Source organism: Nerophis lumbriciformis, linkage group LG18 (genome assembly GCF_033978685.3).
Source record: "Nerophis lumbriciformis linkage group LG18, RoL_Nlum_v2.1, whole genome shotgun sequence".
Taxonomy (NCBI): domain Eukaryota; kingdom Metazoa; phylum Chordata; class Actinopteri; order Syngnathiformes; family Syngnathidae; genus Nerophis; species Nerophis lumbriciformis.
This window is the reverse complement of record NC_084565.2, coordinates 39,770,425-39,789,393: the sequence shown is the minus strand read 5'-3', so window position 1 is coordinate 39,789,393 and position 18,969 is coordinate 39,770,425. Positions and strand designations below refer to the sequence as shown.

The window sequence follows — 18,969 nt, the reverse complement described above, 5'->3', positions numbered from 1 at the left end:
TTTGTAGGGAAAATAATTTTTCACGCCCCCCCTGAAGTGAATGTAATTTTTTTTCCTGTATGCGTCAAGATATACACTATTACCTCTCACACCCCCTTTCCAACTCACTATTTTAAAAACACTGCATTAAAGGGGCAGTTTGAACTTGCTTAGAGTTACATTTAGTAGGGAAAACAATTTTTCACGCCCCCCTGAAGTGAATGTAATTTTTTTTCCTGTATGTGTCAAGATATACACTATTACCTCTCACGCCCCCCTTCCGCCTCACTATTTAAAAAACACTGAATTAAACGGGCTGTTTGAGCTTGCCCACAGTTAAATTTTTTAAGGAAAATAATTTTTTACGCCCCCCCCCCCCCCCGAAGTTAATGTACTTTTTTTTTTTCTTTTTTTTTTTTACCTGTATGTGTCAAGATATACACTATTACCTCTCACGCCCCCCTTCCGCCTCACTATTTAAAAAAAAAACACTGCATTAAACGGGCTGTTTGAGCTTGCTCACAATTAAATTTTTTAGGGGAAATAATTTTTCACGCCCCCCCTGAAGTTAATGTACTTTTTTTTCTTTACCTGTATGTGTCAAGATATACACTACCTCTCACACCCCCCTTCCAACTCACTATTTTAAAAACACTGCATTAAAGGGGCAGTTTGAACTTGCTTGCAGTTACATTTTCTAGGGAAAATAATTTTTCACACCCCCCTGAAGTGAATGTAATTTTTTATTCTGTACGTGTCAAGATATAGGCTATTACCTCTCACGCCCCCCTTCCAACTCACTATTTTAAAAACACTGCATTAAAGGGGAAGATTGAACTTGCCGACAGTTACATTTTCTAGGAAAAATAATTTTTCACGCCCCTCCCTGAAGTGAATGTATTTTTTATTCTGTATGTGTCAAGATATACACTATTACCTTCACGCCCCCCTATCCGCCTCACTATTTTAAAAAACACTGCATTAAACAGGCTGTTTGAGCTTACCCACAGGCAAAGCTACATTTTTTTAAGGAAAATAATTTTTCACGCCCCCCCTGAAGTTTATGTACTTTTTTTTTTTACCTGTATGTGTCAAGATATACACTATTACCTCTCACGCCCCCCCTTCCGCCTCACTATTTAAAAAACACTACATTAAACGGGCTGTTTGAGCTTGCTCACAGTTACATTTTTTAGGGAAAATAATTTTTCACGCCCCTCCCTGAAGTGAATGTAATTTTTCATTCTGTATGTGTCAAGATATATACTAAAACCTCTCATGCCCCCTTCCAACTCACTATTTAAAGAAAAAATATTCTTCTTAATCAAGACAAAAAACAAAAGTTGTTTTTGAACTGGAAAAATTCTCGGTTTTCCCGAAATTCCAGGAATTCTTTAATACCATCGCTCAATGAAAATTGTTACTACTTCAACATTTCTTGACCAATTTGAAAAATGTCAACACCAACCATTTCAACTCATTCAGAACACTTTTTTTTTGTTGCATTTTTCAAAAAATGCCCTCTTTTCCCAAAATTCCCAAAATTCCATGAAATTCCCATTGAAAAGAATGGGACATTTTTCAAAATTCCACAATTCCCTCATTTTTAATCCTATTCAAACTGTTCCAACTCCAAAATATTCAGCCTGTTCGGGAATTGTTTGCTCCCTTATAACAATCGTAAAAACAAATTCACGGATTTCCTAGAATTCTCAGTTTTTAGGGACATTTTCCCCATTCAAAATTAATTATCCATTTTTCACACTTCCACAATTTCCACATTTTTCAATTGATTCAAACCATTCCACCTTCAACATATTCCACTCATCCTGGAACTTCAAACTATCATTTTTCCAAGTTCAAAAAAATTCCAGGAATTCCCAGAATTCACGTTTTTTTCAAACCCTTTTTTCATCCTTTTTTCTGTCGACTACTCCTTCCACATTTTTCAACCCACTTCAACCGTTCCACCGTTAAATCATTTCTCTTAATCAGGATAAAATAACAAAAGTTCTCGGTTTTCCCGAAATTCCGTAATACCATTTCTCAATGAAAATTGTTACCACTTCAACATTTCTTGACCGATTTTAAAAATTTCAACACCAACCATTTCAACTCATTAAGAACACTTTTTTTTTGCATTTTAAATTTTTTTTTCCTCTTTTCCCGAAATTCCCAAATTTCCATGAAATTCCCATTGAAAAGAATGGGACATTTTTCAAAGTTCCAAAACTCAAACCGTTCCAACTCCAAAATATTCAGCCTGTTCAGAAATTGTGTGCTCTCGTTTAACAATCGTAAAAAAAAAAAAAAAAAATCCCGGATTTCCTAGAATTCTCCATTTTTAGGGACATTTTCCCCATTCAAAATGAATTATCTTAATAGTTTAAAAACAATTCCCGGAATTCCCGTTTTTTTTAAACCTTTTTTTCACAATTTTTTCTGTCAACTACTGCTTCCACATTTTTGTCAAATCATTCCTCTTAATCAGGATAAAACACAAAAGTTGTTTTTGAACTGGAAAAGTTCTCGGTTGTCCCGAAATTCCAGGAATTCCGTAATACCATTTCTCAATGAAAATTGTTACTACTTCAACATTTTTCCACCGATTTGAAAAATTTCAACACCAACCATTTCAACTTATTCAGAACACTTTTCTTTTTTTTTTCTTTTTTGCAGTTTTCAAAAAATTACCTCTTTCCCTGAAATTCCCATTGAAAAGAATGGGACATTTTTCAAAGTTCCACAACTCCCACATTTTTCATCCTATTCAAACTGTTCCAACTCCAAAATATTCAGCCTGTTCAGGAATTGTGTACTCTCTTAACAATTGTGGGGGGGAAAAATTCCCGGATTTCCTAGAATTCTCAGTTTTTAGGGTAACTTTCTCCATTAAAAATGAATGATCCATTTTTCACACTACCACAATTACCACATTTTTCAATCAATTCAAACCATTCCAACATCAACATATTCCACTCATCCTGGAAATTCAAACAATCATTTTTTCAAGTAAAAAAAAATACCCGGAATTCCTGTTTTTCAAACCCTTTTTTTTTTTTTTTACCATTTTTTTCTGTCAACTACTGCTTCCACATTTTTGTTAAATCATTCCTCTTAATCAGGATAAAACTCAAAAGTTGTTTTTGAACTGGAAAAATTCTCGGTTTTCCCAAAATTCCAGGAATTCCGTAATACCATTTCTCAATGAAAATTGTTACTACTTCAACATTTTTCCACCGATTTGAAAAATTTCAACGCCAACCATTTCAACTTATTCAGAACACTTTTCTTATATATATATATTTTTTTTTGCAGTTTTCAAAAAATTACCTCTTCCCATGAAATTCCCATTGAAAAGAATGGGACATTTTTCAAAGTTCCACAACTCCCACATTTTTCATCCTATTCAAACTGTTCCAACTCCAAAATATTCAGCCTGTTCAGGAATTGTGTGCTCTCTTAACAATTGTGGGGGGGAAAATTCCCGGATTTCCTAGAATTCTCAGTTTTTAGGGTATCTTTCTCCATTAAAAATGAATGATCCATTTTTCACACTACCACAATTACCACATTTTTCAACCGATTCAAACCATTCCAACATCAACATATTCCACTCATCCTGGAAATTCAAACTATCATTTTTTCAAGTTAAAAAAATTCCCGGAATTTCCGTTTTTTAAACCCTTTTTTCACCATTTTTTCTGTCAACTACTGCTTCCACATTTTTGTCAAATCATTCCTCTTAATCAGGATAAAACTCAAAAGTTGTTTTTGAACTGGAAAAATTCTCGGTTGTCCCGAAATTCCAGGAATTCCGTAATACCATTTCTCAATGAAATTTGTTACTACTTCAACATTTCTCGACCGATTAGAAAAATTTCAACACCAACCATTTCAACTTATTCAGAACACTTTTCTTATATATATATATATATATATATATATTTATTTATTTATTTTTTTTTTTTTTTTAATATATATATTTTTTTTTATTTTTTTTTGCAGTTTTCAAAAAATTACCTCTTTCCCTGAAATTCCCATTGAAAAGAATGGGACATTTTTCAAAGTTCCACAACTCCCACATTGTTCATCCTATTCAAACTGTTCCAACTCCAAAATATTCAGCCTGTTCAGGAATTGTGTGCTCTCTTAACAATTGTGGGGGGAAAAATTCCCGGATTTCCTAGAATTCTCAGTTTTTAGGGTAACTTTCTCCATTAAAAATGAATGATCCATTTTTCACACTACCACAATTACCACATTTTTCAACCGATTCAAACCATTCCAACATCAACATATTCCACTCATCCTGGAAATTCAAACTATCATTTTTTCAAGTTAAAAAAAATTCCCAGAATTCCCATTTTTTAAACCCTTTTTTTTTTTTTTACCATTTTTTCTGTCAACTACTGCTTCCACATTCTTGTCAAATCATTCCTCTTAATCAGGATAAAACTCAAAAGTTGTTTTTGAACTGGAAAAATTCTCGGTTTTCCCGAAATTCCAGGAATTCCGTAATACCATTTCTCAATGAAAATTGTTACTACTTCAACATTTGACCGATTTGAACAATTTCAACACCAACCATTTCAACTTATTCAGAACACTTTTCTTATTTTTTTTTTATTTTTTTGCAGTTTTCAAAAAATTACCTCTTTCCCTGAAATTCCCATTGAAAAGAATGGGACATTTTTCAAAGTTCCACAACTCCCACATTTTTCATCCTATTCAAACTGTTCCAACTCCAAAATATTCAGCCTGTTCAGGAATTGTGTGCTCTCTTAACAATTGTGGGGGAAAAAATTCCCGGATTTCCTAGAATTCTCAGTTTTTAGGGTAACTTTCTCCATTAAAAATGAATGATCCATTTTTCACACTACCACAATTACCACATTTTTCAACCGATTCAAACCATTCCAACATCAACATATTCCACTCATCCTGGAAATTCAAACTATCATTTTTTCAAGTTAAAAAAAATTCCCGGAATTCCCGTTTTTTAAACCCTTTTTTTTTTTTTACCATTTTTTCTGTCAACTACTGCTTCCACATTTTTGTCAAATCATTCCTCTTAATCAGGATAAAACTCAAAAGTTGTTTTTGAACTGGAAAAATTCTCGGTTTTCCCGAAATTCCGTAATACCATTTCTCAATGAAAATTGTTACTACTTCAACATTTTTCCACCGATTTGAAAAATTTCAACACCAACCATTTCAACTTATTCAGAACACTTTTCTTATATATATATATATATATATATATATATATATATATATATATATATATATATATATATATATATATATATATATATATATATATATATATATTTATTTTTATTTTTATTTTTTTTTTGGCAGTTTTCAAAAAATTACCTCTTTCCCTGAAATTCCCATTGAAAAGAATGGGACATTTTTCAAAGTTCCACAACTCCCACATTTTTCATCCTATTCAAACTGTTCCAACTCCAAAATATTCAGCCTGTTCAGGAATTGTGTGCTCTCTTAACAATTGCGGGGGGGGGAAATTCCCGGATTTCCTAGAATTCTCAGTTTTTAGGGTAACTTTCTCCATTAAAAATGAATGATCCATTTTTCACACTACCACAATTACCACATTTTTCAACCGATTCAAACCATTCCAACATCAACATATTCCACTCATCCTGGAAATTCAAACTATCATTTTTTCAAGTTAAAAAAAATTCCCGGAATTCCCGTTTTTAAACCCTTTTTTTTACCATTTTTTCTGTCAACTACTGCTTCCATATTTTTGTCAAATCATTCCTCTTAATCAGGATAAAACTCAAAAGCTGTTTTTGAACAGGAAAAATTCTCGGTTGTCCCGAAATTCCAGGAATTCCGTAATACCATTTCTCAATGAAAATTGTTACTACTTCAACATTTTTCCACCGATTTGAAAAATTTCAACACCAACCAATTCAACTCATTCAGCCTGTTCAGGAATTGTGTGCTCTCTTTTAACAATCGTTTTCACTGCTGGACTCTAGAAAGAGGTTACGCAGCCTCCGAAGCATTCAAACTATCATTTTTTCAAGTTAAAAAAAATTCCCGGAATTCCCGTTTTTTAAACCCTTTTTTTATACCATTTTTTCTTGTCAACTACTGCTTCCACATTTTTGTCAAATCATTCCTCTTAATCAGGATAAAACTCAAAAGTTGTTTTTGAACTGGAAAAATTCTCGGTTTTCCCAAAATTCCAGGAATTCCGTAATACCATTTCTCAATGAAAATTGTTACTACTTCAACATTTTTCCACCGATTTGAAAAATTTCAACACCAACCAATTCAACTCATTCAGCCTGTTCAGGAATTAAAATGTGTTCTCTTTTAACAATCGTTTTCACTGCTGGACTCTAGAAAGAGGTTCCGCAGCCTCCGAAGCAGAACCTCCAGGTTCTGTAACAGCTTCTTCCCTCAGGCCGTAAGACCCTTGAACGCATCATAATTAAATTATCCCCTCAACTCCCCCCAAAATGGATTAACTCGCTGGAATTAAAAAAGACAATATAACATACATCCATAAACGTGGATGCATATGAAAAAGTGCAATATATTTATCTGTACAGTAATCTATTTATTTTTTTTATTTATGCACCTTATTGCTTTTTTATCCTGCACTACCATGAGCTAATGCAACAAAAATTGCGTTCTTATCTGTACTGTAAAGTCCAAATTTGAATGACAATAAAAAGGAAGTCTAAAAAAAAAAATTCCCGGATTTCCTAGAATTCTCCGTTTTTAGGGACATTTTCCCCATTCAAAATGAATGATCCATTTTTCACACTTCCACAATTCCCACATTTTCCAACATCAACACATTCCGCTCATCCTGGACATTCAAACTAACACTTTCCCAAGTTCCAAACCAAATTCTGTTTTTCTTCAACATTCTAACTATTCTTACATTCATACTACATTCTGTCAGTTCCTTCAGGAATTGCCTCATCTAGTTCAGGATAAAGTCACACTTTAGGAAGCGGGAAAGGCGACCAATTTTTTGTTCAGTGTTTCAATTTGTTTCAATTGATGACATATGTGAATATGACACTTTATAAAAGATATATTTGACAGTGCATTTTATTGCGGTTGTCCCTGAATGCCATTGACATGACTATGAAACATGCATGAATGTCTTCTCTCAATGAGACTGTGCAGGTGCGACCAGTTTGGACACAAAAAGCTTGATTCATGACAATTTGTGTGAGTTTTAGAGAAGAAACCCCAGTTTTGGAGTGCAAATAAGAGCGTGTTGTCGTGTCTCCTCAGCCCAGCAACTGTTGCTGCTGTGCCAAGGAGGCGACGGCGCGACTAAAGAGGGGGAATCCCTGCTTTGGAATCCTCACAAGCAAAGTTTCCACGGTGAGTCACTTGGCTCGCACCTCAAGTCATTACTGAAATGCTACAAAACAACACAAACAAGTTGTCAACTTTGCAACACAAGGCCATTTTATTCTGGAGGGAGTGCAGATTTACAGCAGGAGGAAAAGACACTAATAGAAAAATACTGGTGCATAAAAGGGACTATTGAAAATGTATAAGAAATAAATATTAGCTGTGTTGATCCAGACTTTGTTTTGCTTTTTGCTGCTGCAGTTTTTACTATAACAGTTGCATGGTCTTTAGTGCAAGTGTAAAAGTCTGCAGTTTTTACTGTAACAGTTGCATGGTCTTTAGTGCAAGTATATATATATAATAAAAACAGGGCTGCAAAATTTTAACACGTGCAATTAATCACCAAAAAATGACGGCGTTAATGGTGCATAAACGCAGATAAAAAAAAGCACATGCCAGCGCAAAGATGAGTGGGAAGAAAATAGGTGACAATACAACACAACAGGACTTAGATAACTGGCAAGTTTTGAGGGAAATAAAACAAGTAAAACGTTTAAAAACCCTCTGAAAAATTGCATTCGTGTCAAAATAGTATTATGCATGCAAGTCATTTACTGCAATTAAGCAAAATGCACAAGTGTGATTATTCTAATTATTTAGTAAAATAATTAAAAAATAGAGAGAGAAAATAAAATTAAGTGTAAAAACTAAGCGTTAGAGGTAAATAAAATAAGGCATGAAGAGACTTTAAATACATAATTTTTTTTTTTTTAAAAGCTGCAATATATTCGAAATGTTAGAAAATACAAGTCGTTTTGCTGCTGGAAGGTCAATGATGCGTTCACGGACATGCAAAAAGCACACACACTTTTTTTTAGCGGTAGATTATTGAATTAAAAAAAAATCTTTTTTTTTTTTTGTGGTCGGTCACAAACCCCCCCGGCGAAGGCGCTCGGCGTGCAGGTTGGCGAGGAGGAAACGAAGCTAACGCGCCGGCGAAGATGATGGAGATACAATGAAGACGTCAGCCCGAGTGCGTTCAGGCTCTGCGCTTATGTGACAACTATTTCGCAGAAGCTCCGGAGCGGGGGGCGGGGCTTGGGCACTGGTGACGTCAGCAGACTTTGGACTGGACCAAAAGCGCGGGGCCGAGGGGGGGTGTTCGGGCTAGTGAGATTCAGTTTGTTTTGTTACTTTAACGTAAAAAACACTTTTTAAAGACGTCTTATGGTCAAGTGTGGGTGAAAATGGGTATTAAGAACGATTTTGGTGAAAAATGTCAACGGGGAAGAGTTCAAAGTGACGCGTTAGGAAGGGAGACCTCTCCCTTGCCCGGAGACGTTGGTACGGTCCCGGGCTCAAATTCCGAGAATTGAGCTGGTGCGATTCTTAGAACTGGTCTTCTTAGAAGTGGTGATGCAAGAAGTTTCTAGGAAAGCGCTACCAGGTGACTTTTTTTTTTTCAAATTCCACTTTTCTTTTTTTTTTTTTAATTCTACTTTGGCGCCAGTGCCGTGAATGTAAACGTGGGATGGCGCGCTTTCTGGCCGGGCTGGCCCGCGCGGGACTCGGCGGCGCGGCGCGGCGTGTCCGGGGCTGGGGAGTGTCGGCTCTGACAGCACCCGCCGCGCCGCGCCTCGGCTGCAGACGCCCGGGTCCTCCGCGGCTGTGTGGCCGCGCGGTTTAGACGGGTGCAGGCCCGCCGTGCACGATTGTTGTTCCGTGCTGCCGTCGCACCAACTTTGCTCTTTTTTTCCCAGCGTGTTCATACTCTCATAATTGTCTTTAGCGTTGTTGCGTGAATTCCAACTAAATTGACTGTTGCGTTTGCACCCTCTTGGGGAAAAAAAAAAAAAAAAAGTATTGAAAGTGTTCTGCATGTTTCTGCATTTTTGTAGCAATAAGTTGTGTTTTGCATGGAAAAAACGTTCATGTGCTAAAAATGATAAATACTGTAAATAATATGCTAAAACTAAAAATGTATATTGTCGTCCTATATTTGACATAATGGTTTTGTGTCTAATGTAATGATAATAAAATAACAACGCCGCTATGATTGTTGAAAAAAAGTCAATTTAATTTAAATTCTGCATGTTTTTAATCCACGTGTTGTCAAATTTCGTACGAAAAGGTGGTAAATTTATTTTGCTAATATTTCCAAAATTATGCTAAGTTGAAATAGTGCAAAATTGTGTCACGCAACGTTGTCGTTCCGGCCAATAAGCTCGCTCTCCAGTTTTTAATTCATTTCAATAATTTGTTGTCCTCATCTGTCAGGCTGCGTTTGGCTCAAAGAGAAAAGTGGAGGGGGTCATTTAAACGTCTAAACAGCCTTTAGATAACTACATGGCGCCCTCTTGTGGCTGCTTGGTGAACTTCTCTCCTCCAAATTCAGTTGTCAGGGATGTTCACTAGAATCGCGTGTCAAGTGTGTAACTTTAAAGCGTGTTTTGCAGAAGTCTGCAAGATGTCTTGCGCGGCGGACAGCTGCATACAGTTCACGCGCCACGCCAGCGACGTTCTGCTCAACCTGAACCGCCTGCGCAGTCGGGACATTCTCACCGACGTCACCATCCTGGTCAACCGGCAGCAGTTCCGCGCGCACAAGACGGTGCTCATGGCTTGCAGGTGTGTGTGCTCCGCGCCCGGAGTCTCGTCTTGAGTCCCGGGGCGGATGTCTAATTGTTTGTCGCGTCCGCAGTGGGCTGTTCTACACCATCTTCACCGACTCGCACAAGTGCAACCTTAACGCCATCAGTCTGGACCCAAAGGTGGACCCGGAAGGCTTCGCTATCCTGCTAGAATTCATGTACACGTCCCGTCTGACGCTCAAAGAGAGTCTGATCGTGGCCATCATGAACACTGCCATCTACCTGCAGATGGACCATGTGGTAGACACCTGTCATAGATTCATCAAATCCAGGTTAGTCTAGTTAATGTCTAAAGAGATCACATTTTACCACACTGGTGCTGAATGTTGTCTCTTGTTCTGCAGTGATCCCACTGCCAAGCTTCCCAGAGATGAGTTCCTGGTCAGTCCTCTGGTTTTGTCTCAGGACGTCCACGCGTACCGCCCTCATGACATGGTTGAAACGTTGCACAGCCGCATGGCTCCGTTCAGAGATGCGCGACCCTATGGCACTAACATGCTCAACGGAGTCAGCACGCCCAGCAACTACCATCTCTACGGGCAGTTCCCCATGCCAGGATTCCCGTTCCCTCTCTGTAAACTGACTGATGCAAAAAACCCATTTGCTGATCTCTCACGGAGCGGGATTCACCACAAGCACCCTCTCGATGGCGCCTCCATCAGCAGGGCCGAGTACGCCAGAGCGGTCAGCTCCTCTGCGTCCTCCGGCATCCTTCACGGTACTAACTTTGCTCCCAGGGAGGTGGGGCGTGACGAAGAGGTGAGGAAAGAAAGCCACGAGGGCATTGGCCTTCCTGTTGGCCTCAGTGCAAGGAAGCGTGTCTTCCCCGTGTTGACCCTGGAGCACCACAAAGACAAAGACCACGCTCCGCCATCTGAGGGGGAACTAGTGCATCATCACTACCCGCTGGGAATCTCCTCTGCCGGACGCAAGAGCCTCATGAGTAGCCCGCAAAGCCCACTCAAATCGGACTGCCAGCCCAACTCCCCGACAGAGTCGAGCAGCAGCAAGAACGCCGGCCTCTTACAGGCGGCCTCTGGCGCGCAGGTTCTGCCGGGTACTCAGGACCCTAAATCTCGCAACTGGAAAAAGTACAAGTTCATCGTGTTGAACCAGAGTGCCAAAGAGGAAGAGGCCAGTCTGCGGGACCCCGGCTTGTGCTCGCCTCAGCGCCTCGGCCTGCAGTCGTACCTGCACCCTGGTGACTCTGAGAATCTCGAGTCACTCACCACGAGAAAGAACGTTGCAGATCATCCTGTACCGCAAACCAGCCGGCTGAACAACATCATCAGCAGGTGAGCAATGATCCACAGTTTAAAATCTTAATAGGGAGTTTTTGAAAAAGCTTCTTTGTGCCTTTTGACAATTCGGACAAATATTTTTTATAAAACCTAAAGTTAGCAAGGAGGCCTCTAGGGAAAAAGTAGAACGCTGGAGGAATTGTTACTCACAGGGTCTGGGAATTCCTTGCTTAGATTCCAGAATTTTGATTATCTGTGGATGAAGTTCATCATGATGCATGTGTTTTTCTCTGAAGTGCACTGGGTCACGCAGAGGGTCACCCGTCGCGCTACTTGAACCGACTCAACTGCTCGTCCTGCGGCTCACAATCTCCGCAACACTCGGAAGTCTGCCCGTCCAGGTCGAGACTCTCCGAAGACATGGCCGAACTTCATTCTGAATACTCTGACTCCAGCTGTGGTGAGTCGTCAAATGGAGAGACGTGGCCTCATTCTGGCACGTACGGCGCGTAATCTTTGTGCGTCTTCTCCCCGGACAGAAAACGGCACTTTCTTCTGCAACGAATGCGACTCCAAGTTCGCCGAAGAGGAGGCGCTGAAGCAGCACACGCTCCAAGTCCACAGCGACAAGCCGTACAAGTGCGACCGCTGCCAGGCCGCCTTCCGCTACAAGGGCAACCTCGCCAGCCACAAGACCGTCCACACCGGTACGCCAGATCACACGGGAGCAAACCCCAGCACCTCTTACGTGTCTTTGCTCACCAGCTGTCGTGTTTCCAGGAGAGAAACCGTATCGCTGCAACATATGTGGTGCTCAGTTCAACAGACCAGCCAACCTCAAGACTCACACTCGCATCCACTCAGGAGAAAAGCCATACAAATGTGAGACGTGCGGGGCTCGCTTCGTACAGGTGAGCCTTGATAATTAAGAGTGCGTTCTAAGACTTATTGACCTTTCAGACCTTTGATTGTTAGAAACGACTGGAGATGCCCTGTGTAGAACTGATTGTTTTTACCGCCTCATAGTATCCTCGTACACTACCTGTAAAAACTGACAACTTTCCACATTTCTTCTGGTTTGCGACCCTTAATATAATAAACTGCATTGACACGGATTGAGGGGACCAAAGTCTACAATAGGAGTATCAGAGGCAGGAATCGCGGAACAGTGGAGTGTACTTTAGCACCTTACATATTATAGAACGCTTGTCTTAAAGCGACCAAGCATACCCCAATAGAACACTCAATGGGCTCTGGGTCAAAAACGGACAAATACTCAGAATTTCCTGTTTAAACAAACATTGTTCACGAGTGAGGGAAGAGTGGATCGTGAGATCGACAGGCGGATCGGTGCGGCATCTTCAGTAATGCGGACGCTGTATCGATCCGTTGTGGTGAAGAAGGAGCTGAGCCGGAAGGCAAAGCTCTCAATTTACCGGTCGATCTACGTTCCCATCCTCACCTATGGTCATGAGCTTTGGGTTATGACCGAAAGGACAAGATCACGGGTACAAGCGGCTGAAATGAGTTTCCTCCGCCAGGTGGCGGGGCTCTCCCTTAGAGATAGGGTGAGAAGCTCTGTCATCCGGGGGGGGAGCTCAAAGTAAAGCCGCTGCTCCTCCACATCGAGAGGAGCCAGATGAGGTGGTTCGGGCATCTGGTCAGGATGCCACCCGAACGCCTCCCTCGGGAGGTGTTTAGGGCACGTCCAACCGGTAGGAGGCCACGGGGAAGACCCAGGACACGTTGGGAAGACTATGTCTCCCGGCTGGCCTGGGAACGCCTCGGGATCCCCCGGGAAGAGATGGACGAAGTGGCTGGGGAGAGGGAAGTCTGGGCTTCCCTGCTTAGGCTGCTGCCCCCGCGACCCGACCTCGGATAAGCGGAAGAAGATGGATGGATGGATGAATGGATGGTACCGTGTCCAATAAACAGGACCGTTTTACAGTTTTCTAACTTGACGTTTGTTGCCAGGTTGCCCATCTCCGCGCCCACGTCCTGATCCACACGGGCGAGAAGCCATACCCTTGTGAGATCTGCGGTACGCGCTTCCGTCACCTGCAGACGCTGAAGAGCCACCTGCGCATCCACACGGGCGAGAAGCCCTACCATGTAGGTCACTACCACCACCACCCCAGAGTCGTGTATAGAGTATGGACAACTCTGTTTTAGAGTCGGCTCCCTGTAGTAACGTGAGGGGCATTTCAGAGAGTATGGCCAGACAATCTCTTAAATAATCGGTCAAAAGCCCCTCACATGACTACAGGTCGACCAACTCTGAAAGGCAGTTGTCCACACTCTCTAGACTGGTCTCTGGCGACATCTAGTGTTAACCCTGTGGTATCGCTCTTCTCTTCCAGTGTGAGAAATGCAACTTGCACTTCCGCCACAAGAGTCAGCTGCGACTGCACCTGCGGCAGAAGCACGGCGCCATCACCAACACCAAGATCCAGTACCGCGTGTCGACCGTCGACATGCCCGCGGACCTGACCAAGGCCTGTTGAGCGGTCGTGGGGACGGAGGCCATCTTAAACCCCGCGCCTCCCTTTTGACTTGTACAATCATCCAATCAAACGTTAGTGCCACACTGTGTTCGTTGGACTAATCAAATTGGCCGCGGTGTCAAACATTTGGAGAAAAAACGGGTTTCCACTACATGTGAACGTAGAGCCGCAGCCGGCGTCTTTAAGTCACTTTAACGGTTTCTGTCTAAATAGATCTATATAAATATGTATCTACGTGTTTCTAAGCTTTGAAGGTACGCATATAAAGCTTTATTTTGTCGAAGGATGGAATGTAAAAAAAACAAAAAAAACCAAGTGATTTTTAAGGAGAAAAAAAAACAGTATTTTATATCAGAACTTACTTTTCTGAGAATATTGACTGACGGGTGGTACGTATATTTTAAAACGTGTACAGAGTCCTCTATACATTTTTAAGTGGAGTTGTGGAGGAGGAATTGGCTTTTGTCCAAACAAATTAAAAAAAAACATATCAGAGAAGCGCTGCTGTCTGACTGCTTATGCATGAGCTGCTCCTTGAGGGTGACTGTATTATAAACATTGTGACATTATTGTGTATTTATACATGTGGGATTGTCCTCTGCTGGCGGAGACAATCGTCGATGTTGAATTGCGATTCGAGGTTTGTTATGACTGAGAAAATAATTTGCTTCTAATGTATTTGTAAAGATGTGTTTTTCCCCCCCAACCCCTTCAAAGTTTACAGTTCTGGTCGTTGTTATCCTTAGCGTACAGTTGTGTAATTGTCGGTTTGTACATACACTGTGGATTCAATGTGCCTTTTCTTCATGGCGACGGAGTTCCTCTTCAGCTCTGTTAAGGTACAACACCACTCGTTACCCCCCTTTTTTGTGTGTATGAATGTGTGTACGTGTGTGTGTATATTTTTCAATGCTTGTCACCAACCTGAAAAACATGCAAAATACTTCACTGTAATTCTTCAGGACTTGTTTTTGGATTTTCTATCTGAATTTGAGACTATTGTACAATGTTCTTGATGTATGAATGTAAAATAAAAGTCATGATTTCTATGTATGAACACAAGTAGAGGGCTTCTTTCTTTAATTAGCATGCTAGCTTTTTTTTTTTGCAGGTATACCTCTGGCATCAAATATTTTGTTACGAGGCGAATGATACCTGTTGGCATTTTTCAGGTACACACCTCAGAGTAATGCATTTTGGTACTTAACACGTGTTATAGCTAGCATTTTAGCATGCTAGCTTTCGAAATTATTTAGCATTCATCCATCCATTTTCTACCGCTTGTCCCTTTTGGGGTCGCGGGGTTGTGCTGGAGCCTATCTCAGCTGCATTTGGGTGGAAGGCGGCGTACACCCGGGACAAGTCGCCACCTCATCACAGGGCCAACACATAGACTGACAACATTCACACTCACATTTACCCATACTTGCCAACCTTGAGACCTCCGATTTCGGGATGTGGGGGGAGGGGAGGGGGCGTGGTCGGGGTGGGACGGGGGCGTGGTTGGGGTGTGGCTAAAAGGGGAGGAGTATATTTACAGCTAGAATTCACCAAGTCAAGTATTTCATATATATATATATCTATATATATATATAGATTAGAGATGCGCGGATAGGCAATTATTTCATCCGCAACCGCATCAGAAAGTCGTCAACCATCCGCCATCCACCCGATGTAACATTTGATCAGAACCGCACCCGCCCGTTGTTATATATCTAATATAGACAATGCAAGGCATTAATGAGGTTATAAAGCTTTTGCCTGTTAAAGAAAGGGGACTGATCCAATGCAGCACAGACATTCGCGTGCCACGCTGTCACGACCCAGACGCACACCAGTGCGCAATCATATGGGAGCCGCGCTGAGCGCACCTCCAAGCGCGTCTCGCTGCCGGCGACGGCCGGGTATATGGGCCCGACGCTCCAGCGCCATCCATTTTCAGGGCTAGTTGATTCGGCAGGTGGGTTGTTACACACTCCTTAGCGGGTTCCGACTTCCATGGCCACCGTCCTGCTGTCTATATCAACCAGGGTGAGCCCCACCCCTTTCGTGAGCGCACTGCGCGCGGAGTGACCCCTGTTACGCGCCCCCGGCAACAGGGGTGGCGGGCAGGTAAGCTGCGCGGGCGGAGCGACCCCTGTTACGAGCGTGACGCCGGCCGCGGCGAAGGCGGACGAGGCGGGGTGTCGGTGCGGTGGGCGCGGTGGTGACCCTGGATGTGCGTCGGGCCCTTCTCGCGGATCACCTCAGCTACGGCTCCCGGTGGGGCCCTCTCGGGGCAAGGGGCCTCGGTCCCGGACCCCGGCGAGGCGTCCCTTCTCCGCTCCGTAAAAGTGTCCATCTCTTTTTTTTTCTTCTTCTGTTGTGGCATATGCTGCAGGTGCCTGCTCGTTTTTCGTATGTGGGTAACATCATTTAACTATGTATATATATTTCCGAATTGGTTTAACTGCCACCCGCCTGAATCTATTTAAAATCAAATTATTTTTTTTTTTCAACCGCCCGACCCGACCCGCGGATAAAATCTAATTTTTTTTTTATTTCAAACGCCCGATCCGCGGATAATCCGCGGACTCCGCGGTTGTGTCCGCAAACCGCGCATCTCTAATATATATATATACTGTATATATATATATATATAAAAGAAATACTTGACGTTCAGTGAATTCTAGCTATATATATATATATATATATATATATAAATAAAATACTTGAATTTCAGTGTTAATTTATTTACACATATACACACACATATAACACTCATCTACTCATTGTTGAGTTAAGGGTTGAATTGTCCATCCTTGTTCTATTCTCTGTCACTATTTTTCGAACCATGCTGAACACCCTCTCTGATGATGCATTGATGTGTGGCACGCACAAAAGTGCTTTCATCAAATGCACTAGATGGCAGTATTGTCCTGTTTAAGAGTGTCACAACATTGCTGTTTACGGCAGACGAACTGCTATACGGTATACAAAAACGTGACTGCTGCTGCTGTTGTGTGTTGTTGCCGCGCTGGGAGGACGTTAATGAAACTGCCGAACAATAAACCCACATAAGAAACCAAGAACTCGCCCTCCATCATTTTATAGTTATAACGTGATTGGGCAGGTACGCTTTTTTATATTGTGGAGGACCTGAGTCCGCCTGAATTTCGGGAGATATACGGGAGAAAATTTGTCACGGGAGGTTTTCGGGAGAGGCGCTGAATTTCGGGAGTCTCCCGGAAAATCCGGGAGGGTTGGCAAGTATGATATATCCTGAACATATGCAAACAAAACTGTGTTTAGATAATTGATACTTCAAACTTGCATAAATAAATCTTAAGGAATATAACATAACTTGGCTTCTGAGAGTTTCAAAATGTAATGAATAAAATGCTAAAGTTATTGATAAACAAGCAATTATTTTAATAATTAAATATGGTCATTTTAAATGAATTATTATGATAATTTAAAATCAATTATTTCAAATATGTTTATTTTAATGTATAATTCTATGGCTGGATTTTATAAGGAGTCACGAAAAAATACAAATAAAAATACAATTAATTTTGATGTTTATAGCAAAATATAGTAAAAATGTATTTAGTTTGTTGTTTTTTTTAAATTAATAAATATATTTATTTTTAGGTAAAATAAACATAATACAATTTATCTCTAGTCTGGATGATTTAGTTCTTGTCACCCTGTTGTCCTCCTGTCATGAAAAAAGGCTGTCCTCACTCAGGTCCGCATGGAGCTTGAGGGGGCGTGGCTTCCAGCTCCGGCTGAAAATCGGGAGATTTTCGGGAGAATATTTGTCCCGGGAGGTTTTCGGGAGAGGCGCTGAATTTCGGGAGTCTCCCGGAAAATTCGGGAGGGTTGGCAAGTATGCATTTACACACTACGGCCAATTTAGTGTTGTCAATCAACCTATCCCCAGGTGCATGTCTTTGGAGGTGGGAGGAAGCCGGAGTACCCGGAGGGAACCCACGCAGTCACGGGGAGAACATGCAAACTCCACACAGAAAGATCCCGAGCCCGGGATTGAACCCAGGACTACTCATAGCAGTTATATTATATTCTGGAATGTTACTACTTTTTTTCCTAGCTCATTTTGTGTTGACGCTTTCTGGCCAGCGTGCTAACTGTTAGCATTTCAGTTCGGCTTTGGATCTTCGGCATTCATAGTAAATTTCTACCAAAATTGCATTTTCTTTGAGGGGAAAAAAAATGCTTTGAAGGTTAAAACTACCAAAATGGTCCACGCATCCTTTGATTTGTCTCTGTGTGGTTGGTAAAAAACAGGAAGTCAGGAAAGATACAACGTTCTCTACTGTACTTAGTGCATACTTGCCAACCCTCCCGGATTTTCCGGGAGACTCCCGAAATTCAGCGCCTCTCCCGAAAACCTCCCGGGACAAATTTTCTCCGGAAAAACTCCCGAAATTCAGGCGGACCTGAGTGACGTGTTGACAACACACAACAACAGTGTCTACCGTAAAGCAGTTGGTCTGCCGTAAACAGCAATGTTGTGACACTTTTAAACAGGACAATACTGCCATCTACTGTACATGCATATGTGACCCACCCATAATGTGTCACATTTTTGTGTTGATTTATTTATTTTATTTTGTGGTTTGAATTCGTTTTTGGAGCGGTCATTACACATTTATCAGTATTCACATTGGTCAGTAGGGGGCAGTAGGGCGTTTCTTCCCAATTGAATGCTATCACCTGCAGACCGGAAGTGTCTTGTCATTCTGATGAGCGGGACCAGTCTGAACAATTGAAACGTCCTGTGTGCTTTTCCTCCTGTATAACAGGTTCGTTTTGGTGAATCAACTCACTGAATAATATCCTTTTGATCTTTGTAAGTTTAAGTACACATTCTGATGGTGGAGCCTAACTCTAAAGTGTTTGTGAGTTGTAGTTTGTAAATGAACACTGAAATTCAAGTATTTATTTTATTTATATATATATATATATATATATATATATATAGCTAGAATTCACTGAAAGTCAAGTATTTCTTATATATATATATATATATATATATATATATATATATATATCTTAACCACGCCCCCAGCCCCACCCCCCGACCTGAAATATTCTTGATTGCTAAAACAAAGTAGATGCGGGAAATATTGCTCAAAAGGAAGACATGAAACTGCTACAGGAAAATACCAAAAAAGAGAAAAATCCACCAAAATAGGAGTGCAAGACAAGAACTAAGACACTACACACAGT

The 18,969-nt window shown here is 41.2% G+C and overlaps 2 protein-coding genes across 7 annotated transcripts in view; one reads left to right on the top strand and one right to left on the bottom strand.

Annotated features, from left to right (window-relative positions):
* bcl6aa (BCL6A transcription repressor a) overlaps nucleotides 1-14,431 on the top strand; it is a 52,532-nt gene extending 38,101 nt beyond the window's left edge. The window contains exons 2-10 of one of the 6 annotated variants that reach the window (XM_061978387.2): nucleotides 7,273-7,365; nucleotides 9,798-9,966; nucleotides 10,040-10,261; nucleotides 10,334-11,284; nucleotides 11,527-11,690; nucleotides 11,770-11,937; nucleotides 11,996-12,141; nucleotides 13,205-13,342; nucleotides 13,591-14,431. In XM_061978387.2, coding sequence (XP_061834371.2) covers nucleotides 7,273-7,365; nucleotides 9,798-9,966; nucleotides 10,040-10,261; nucleotides 10,334-11,284; nucleotides 11,527-11,690; nucleotides 11,770-11,937; nucleotides 11,996-12,141; nucleotides 13,205-13,342; nucleotides 13,591-13,734 — 2,195 coding nt within the window. In that variant the 3' untranslated portion in view covers nucleotides 13,735-14,431. Of the gene's footprint in view, nucleotides 1-7,272; nucleotides 7,366-8,577; nucleotides 8,786-9,794; nucleotides 9,967-10,039; nucleotides 10,262-10,333; nucleotides 11,285-11,526; nucleotides 11,691-11,769; nucleotides 11,938-11,995; nucleotides 12,142-13,204; nucleotides 13,343-13,590 lie in introns of those variants that run through there. The other 5 variants (XM_061978386.2, XM_061978388.2, XM_061978391.2 and 2 more) reach the window with 5 other exon arrangements.
* The window catches only part of lpp (LIM domain containing preferred translocation partner in lipoma), a 571,221-nt gene that overhangs the window by 540,525 nt on the left and 11,727 nt on the right, over nucleotides 1-18,969 (bottom strand). The gene's annotated exons all lie outside the window — the stretch shown is intronic.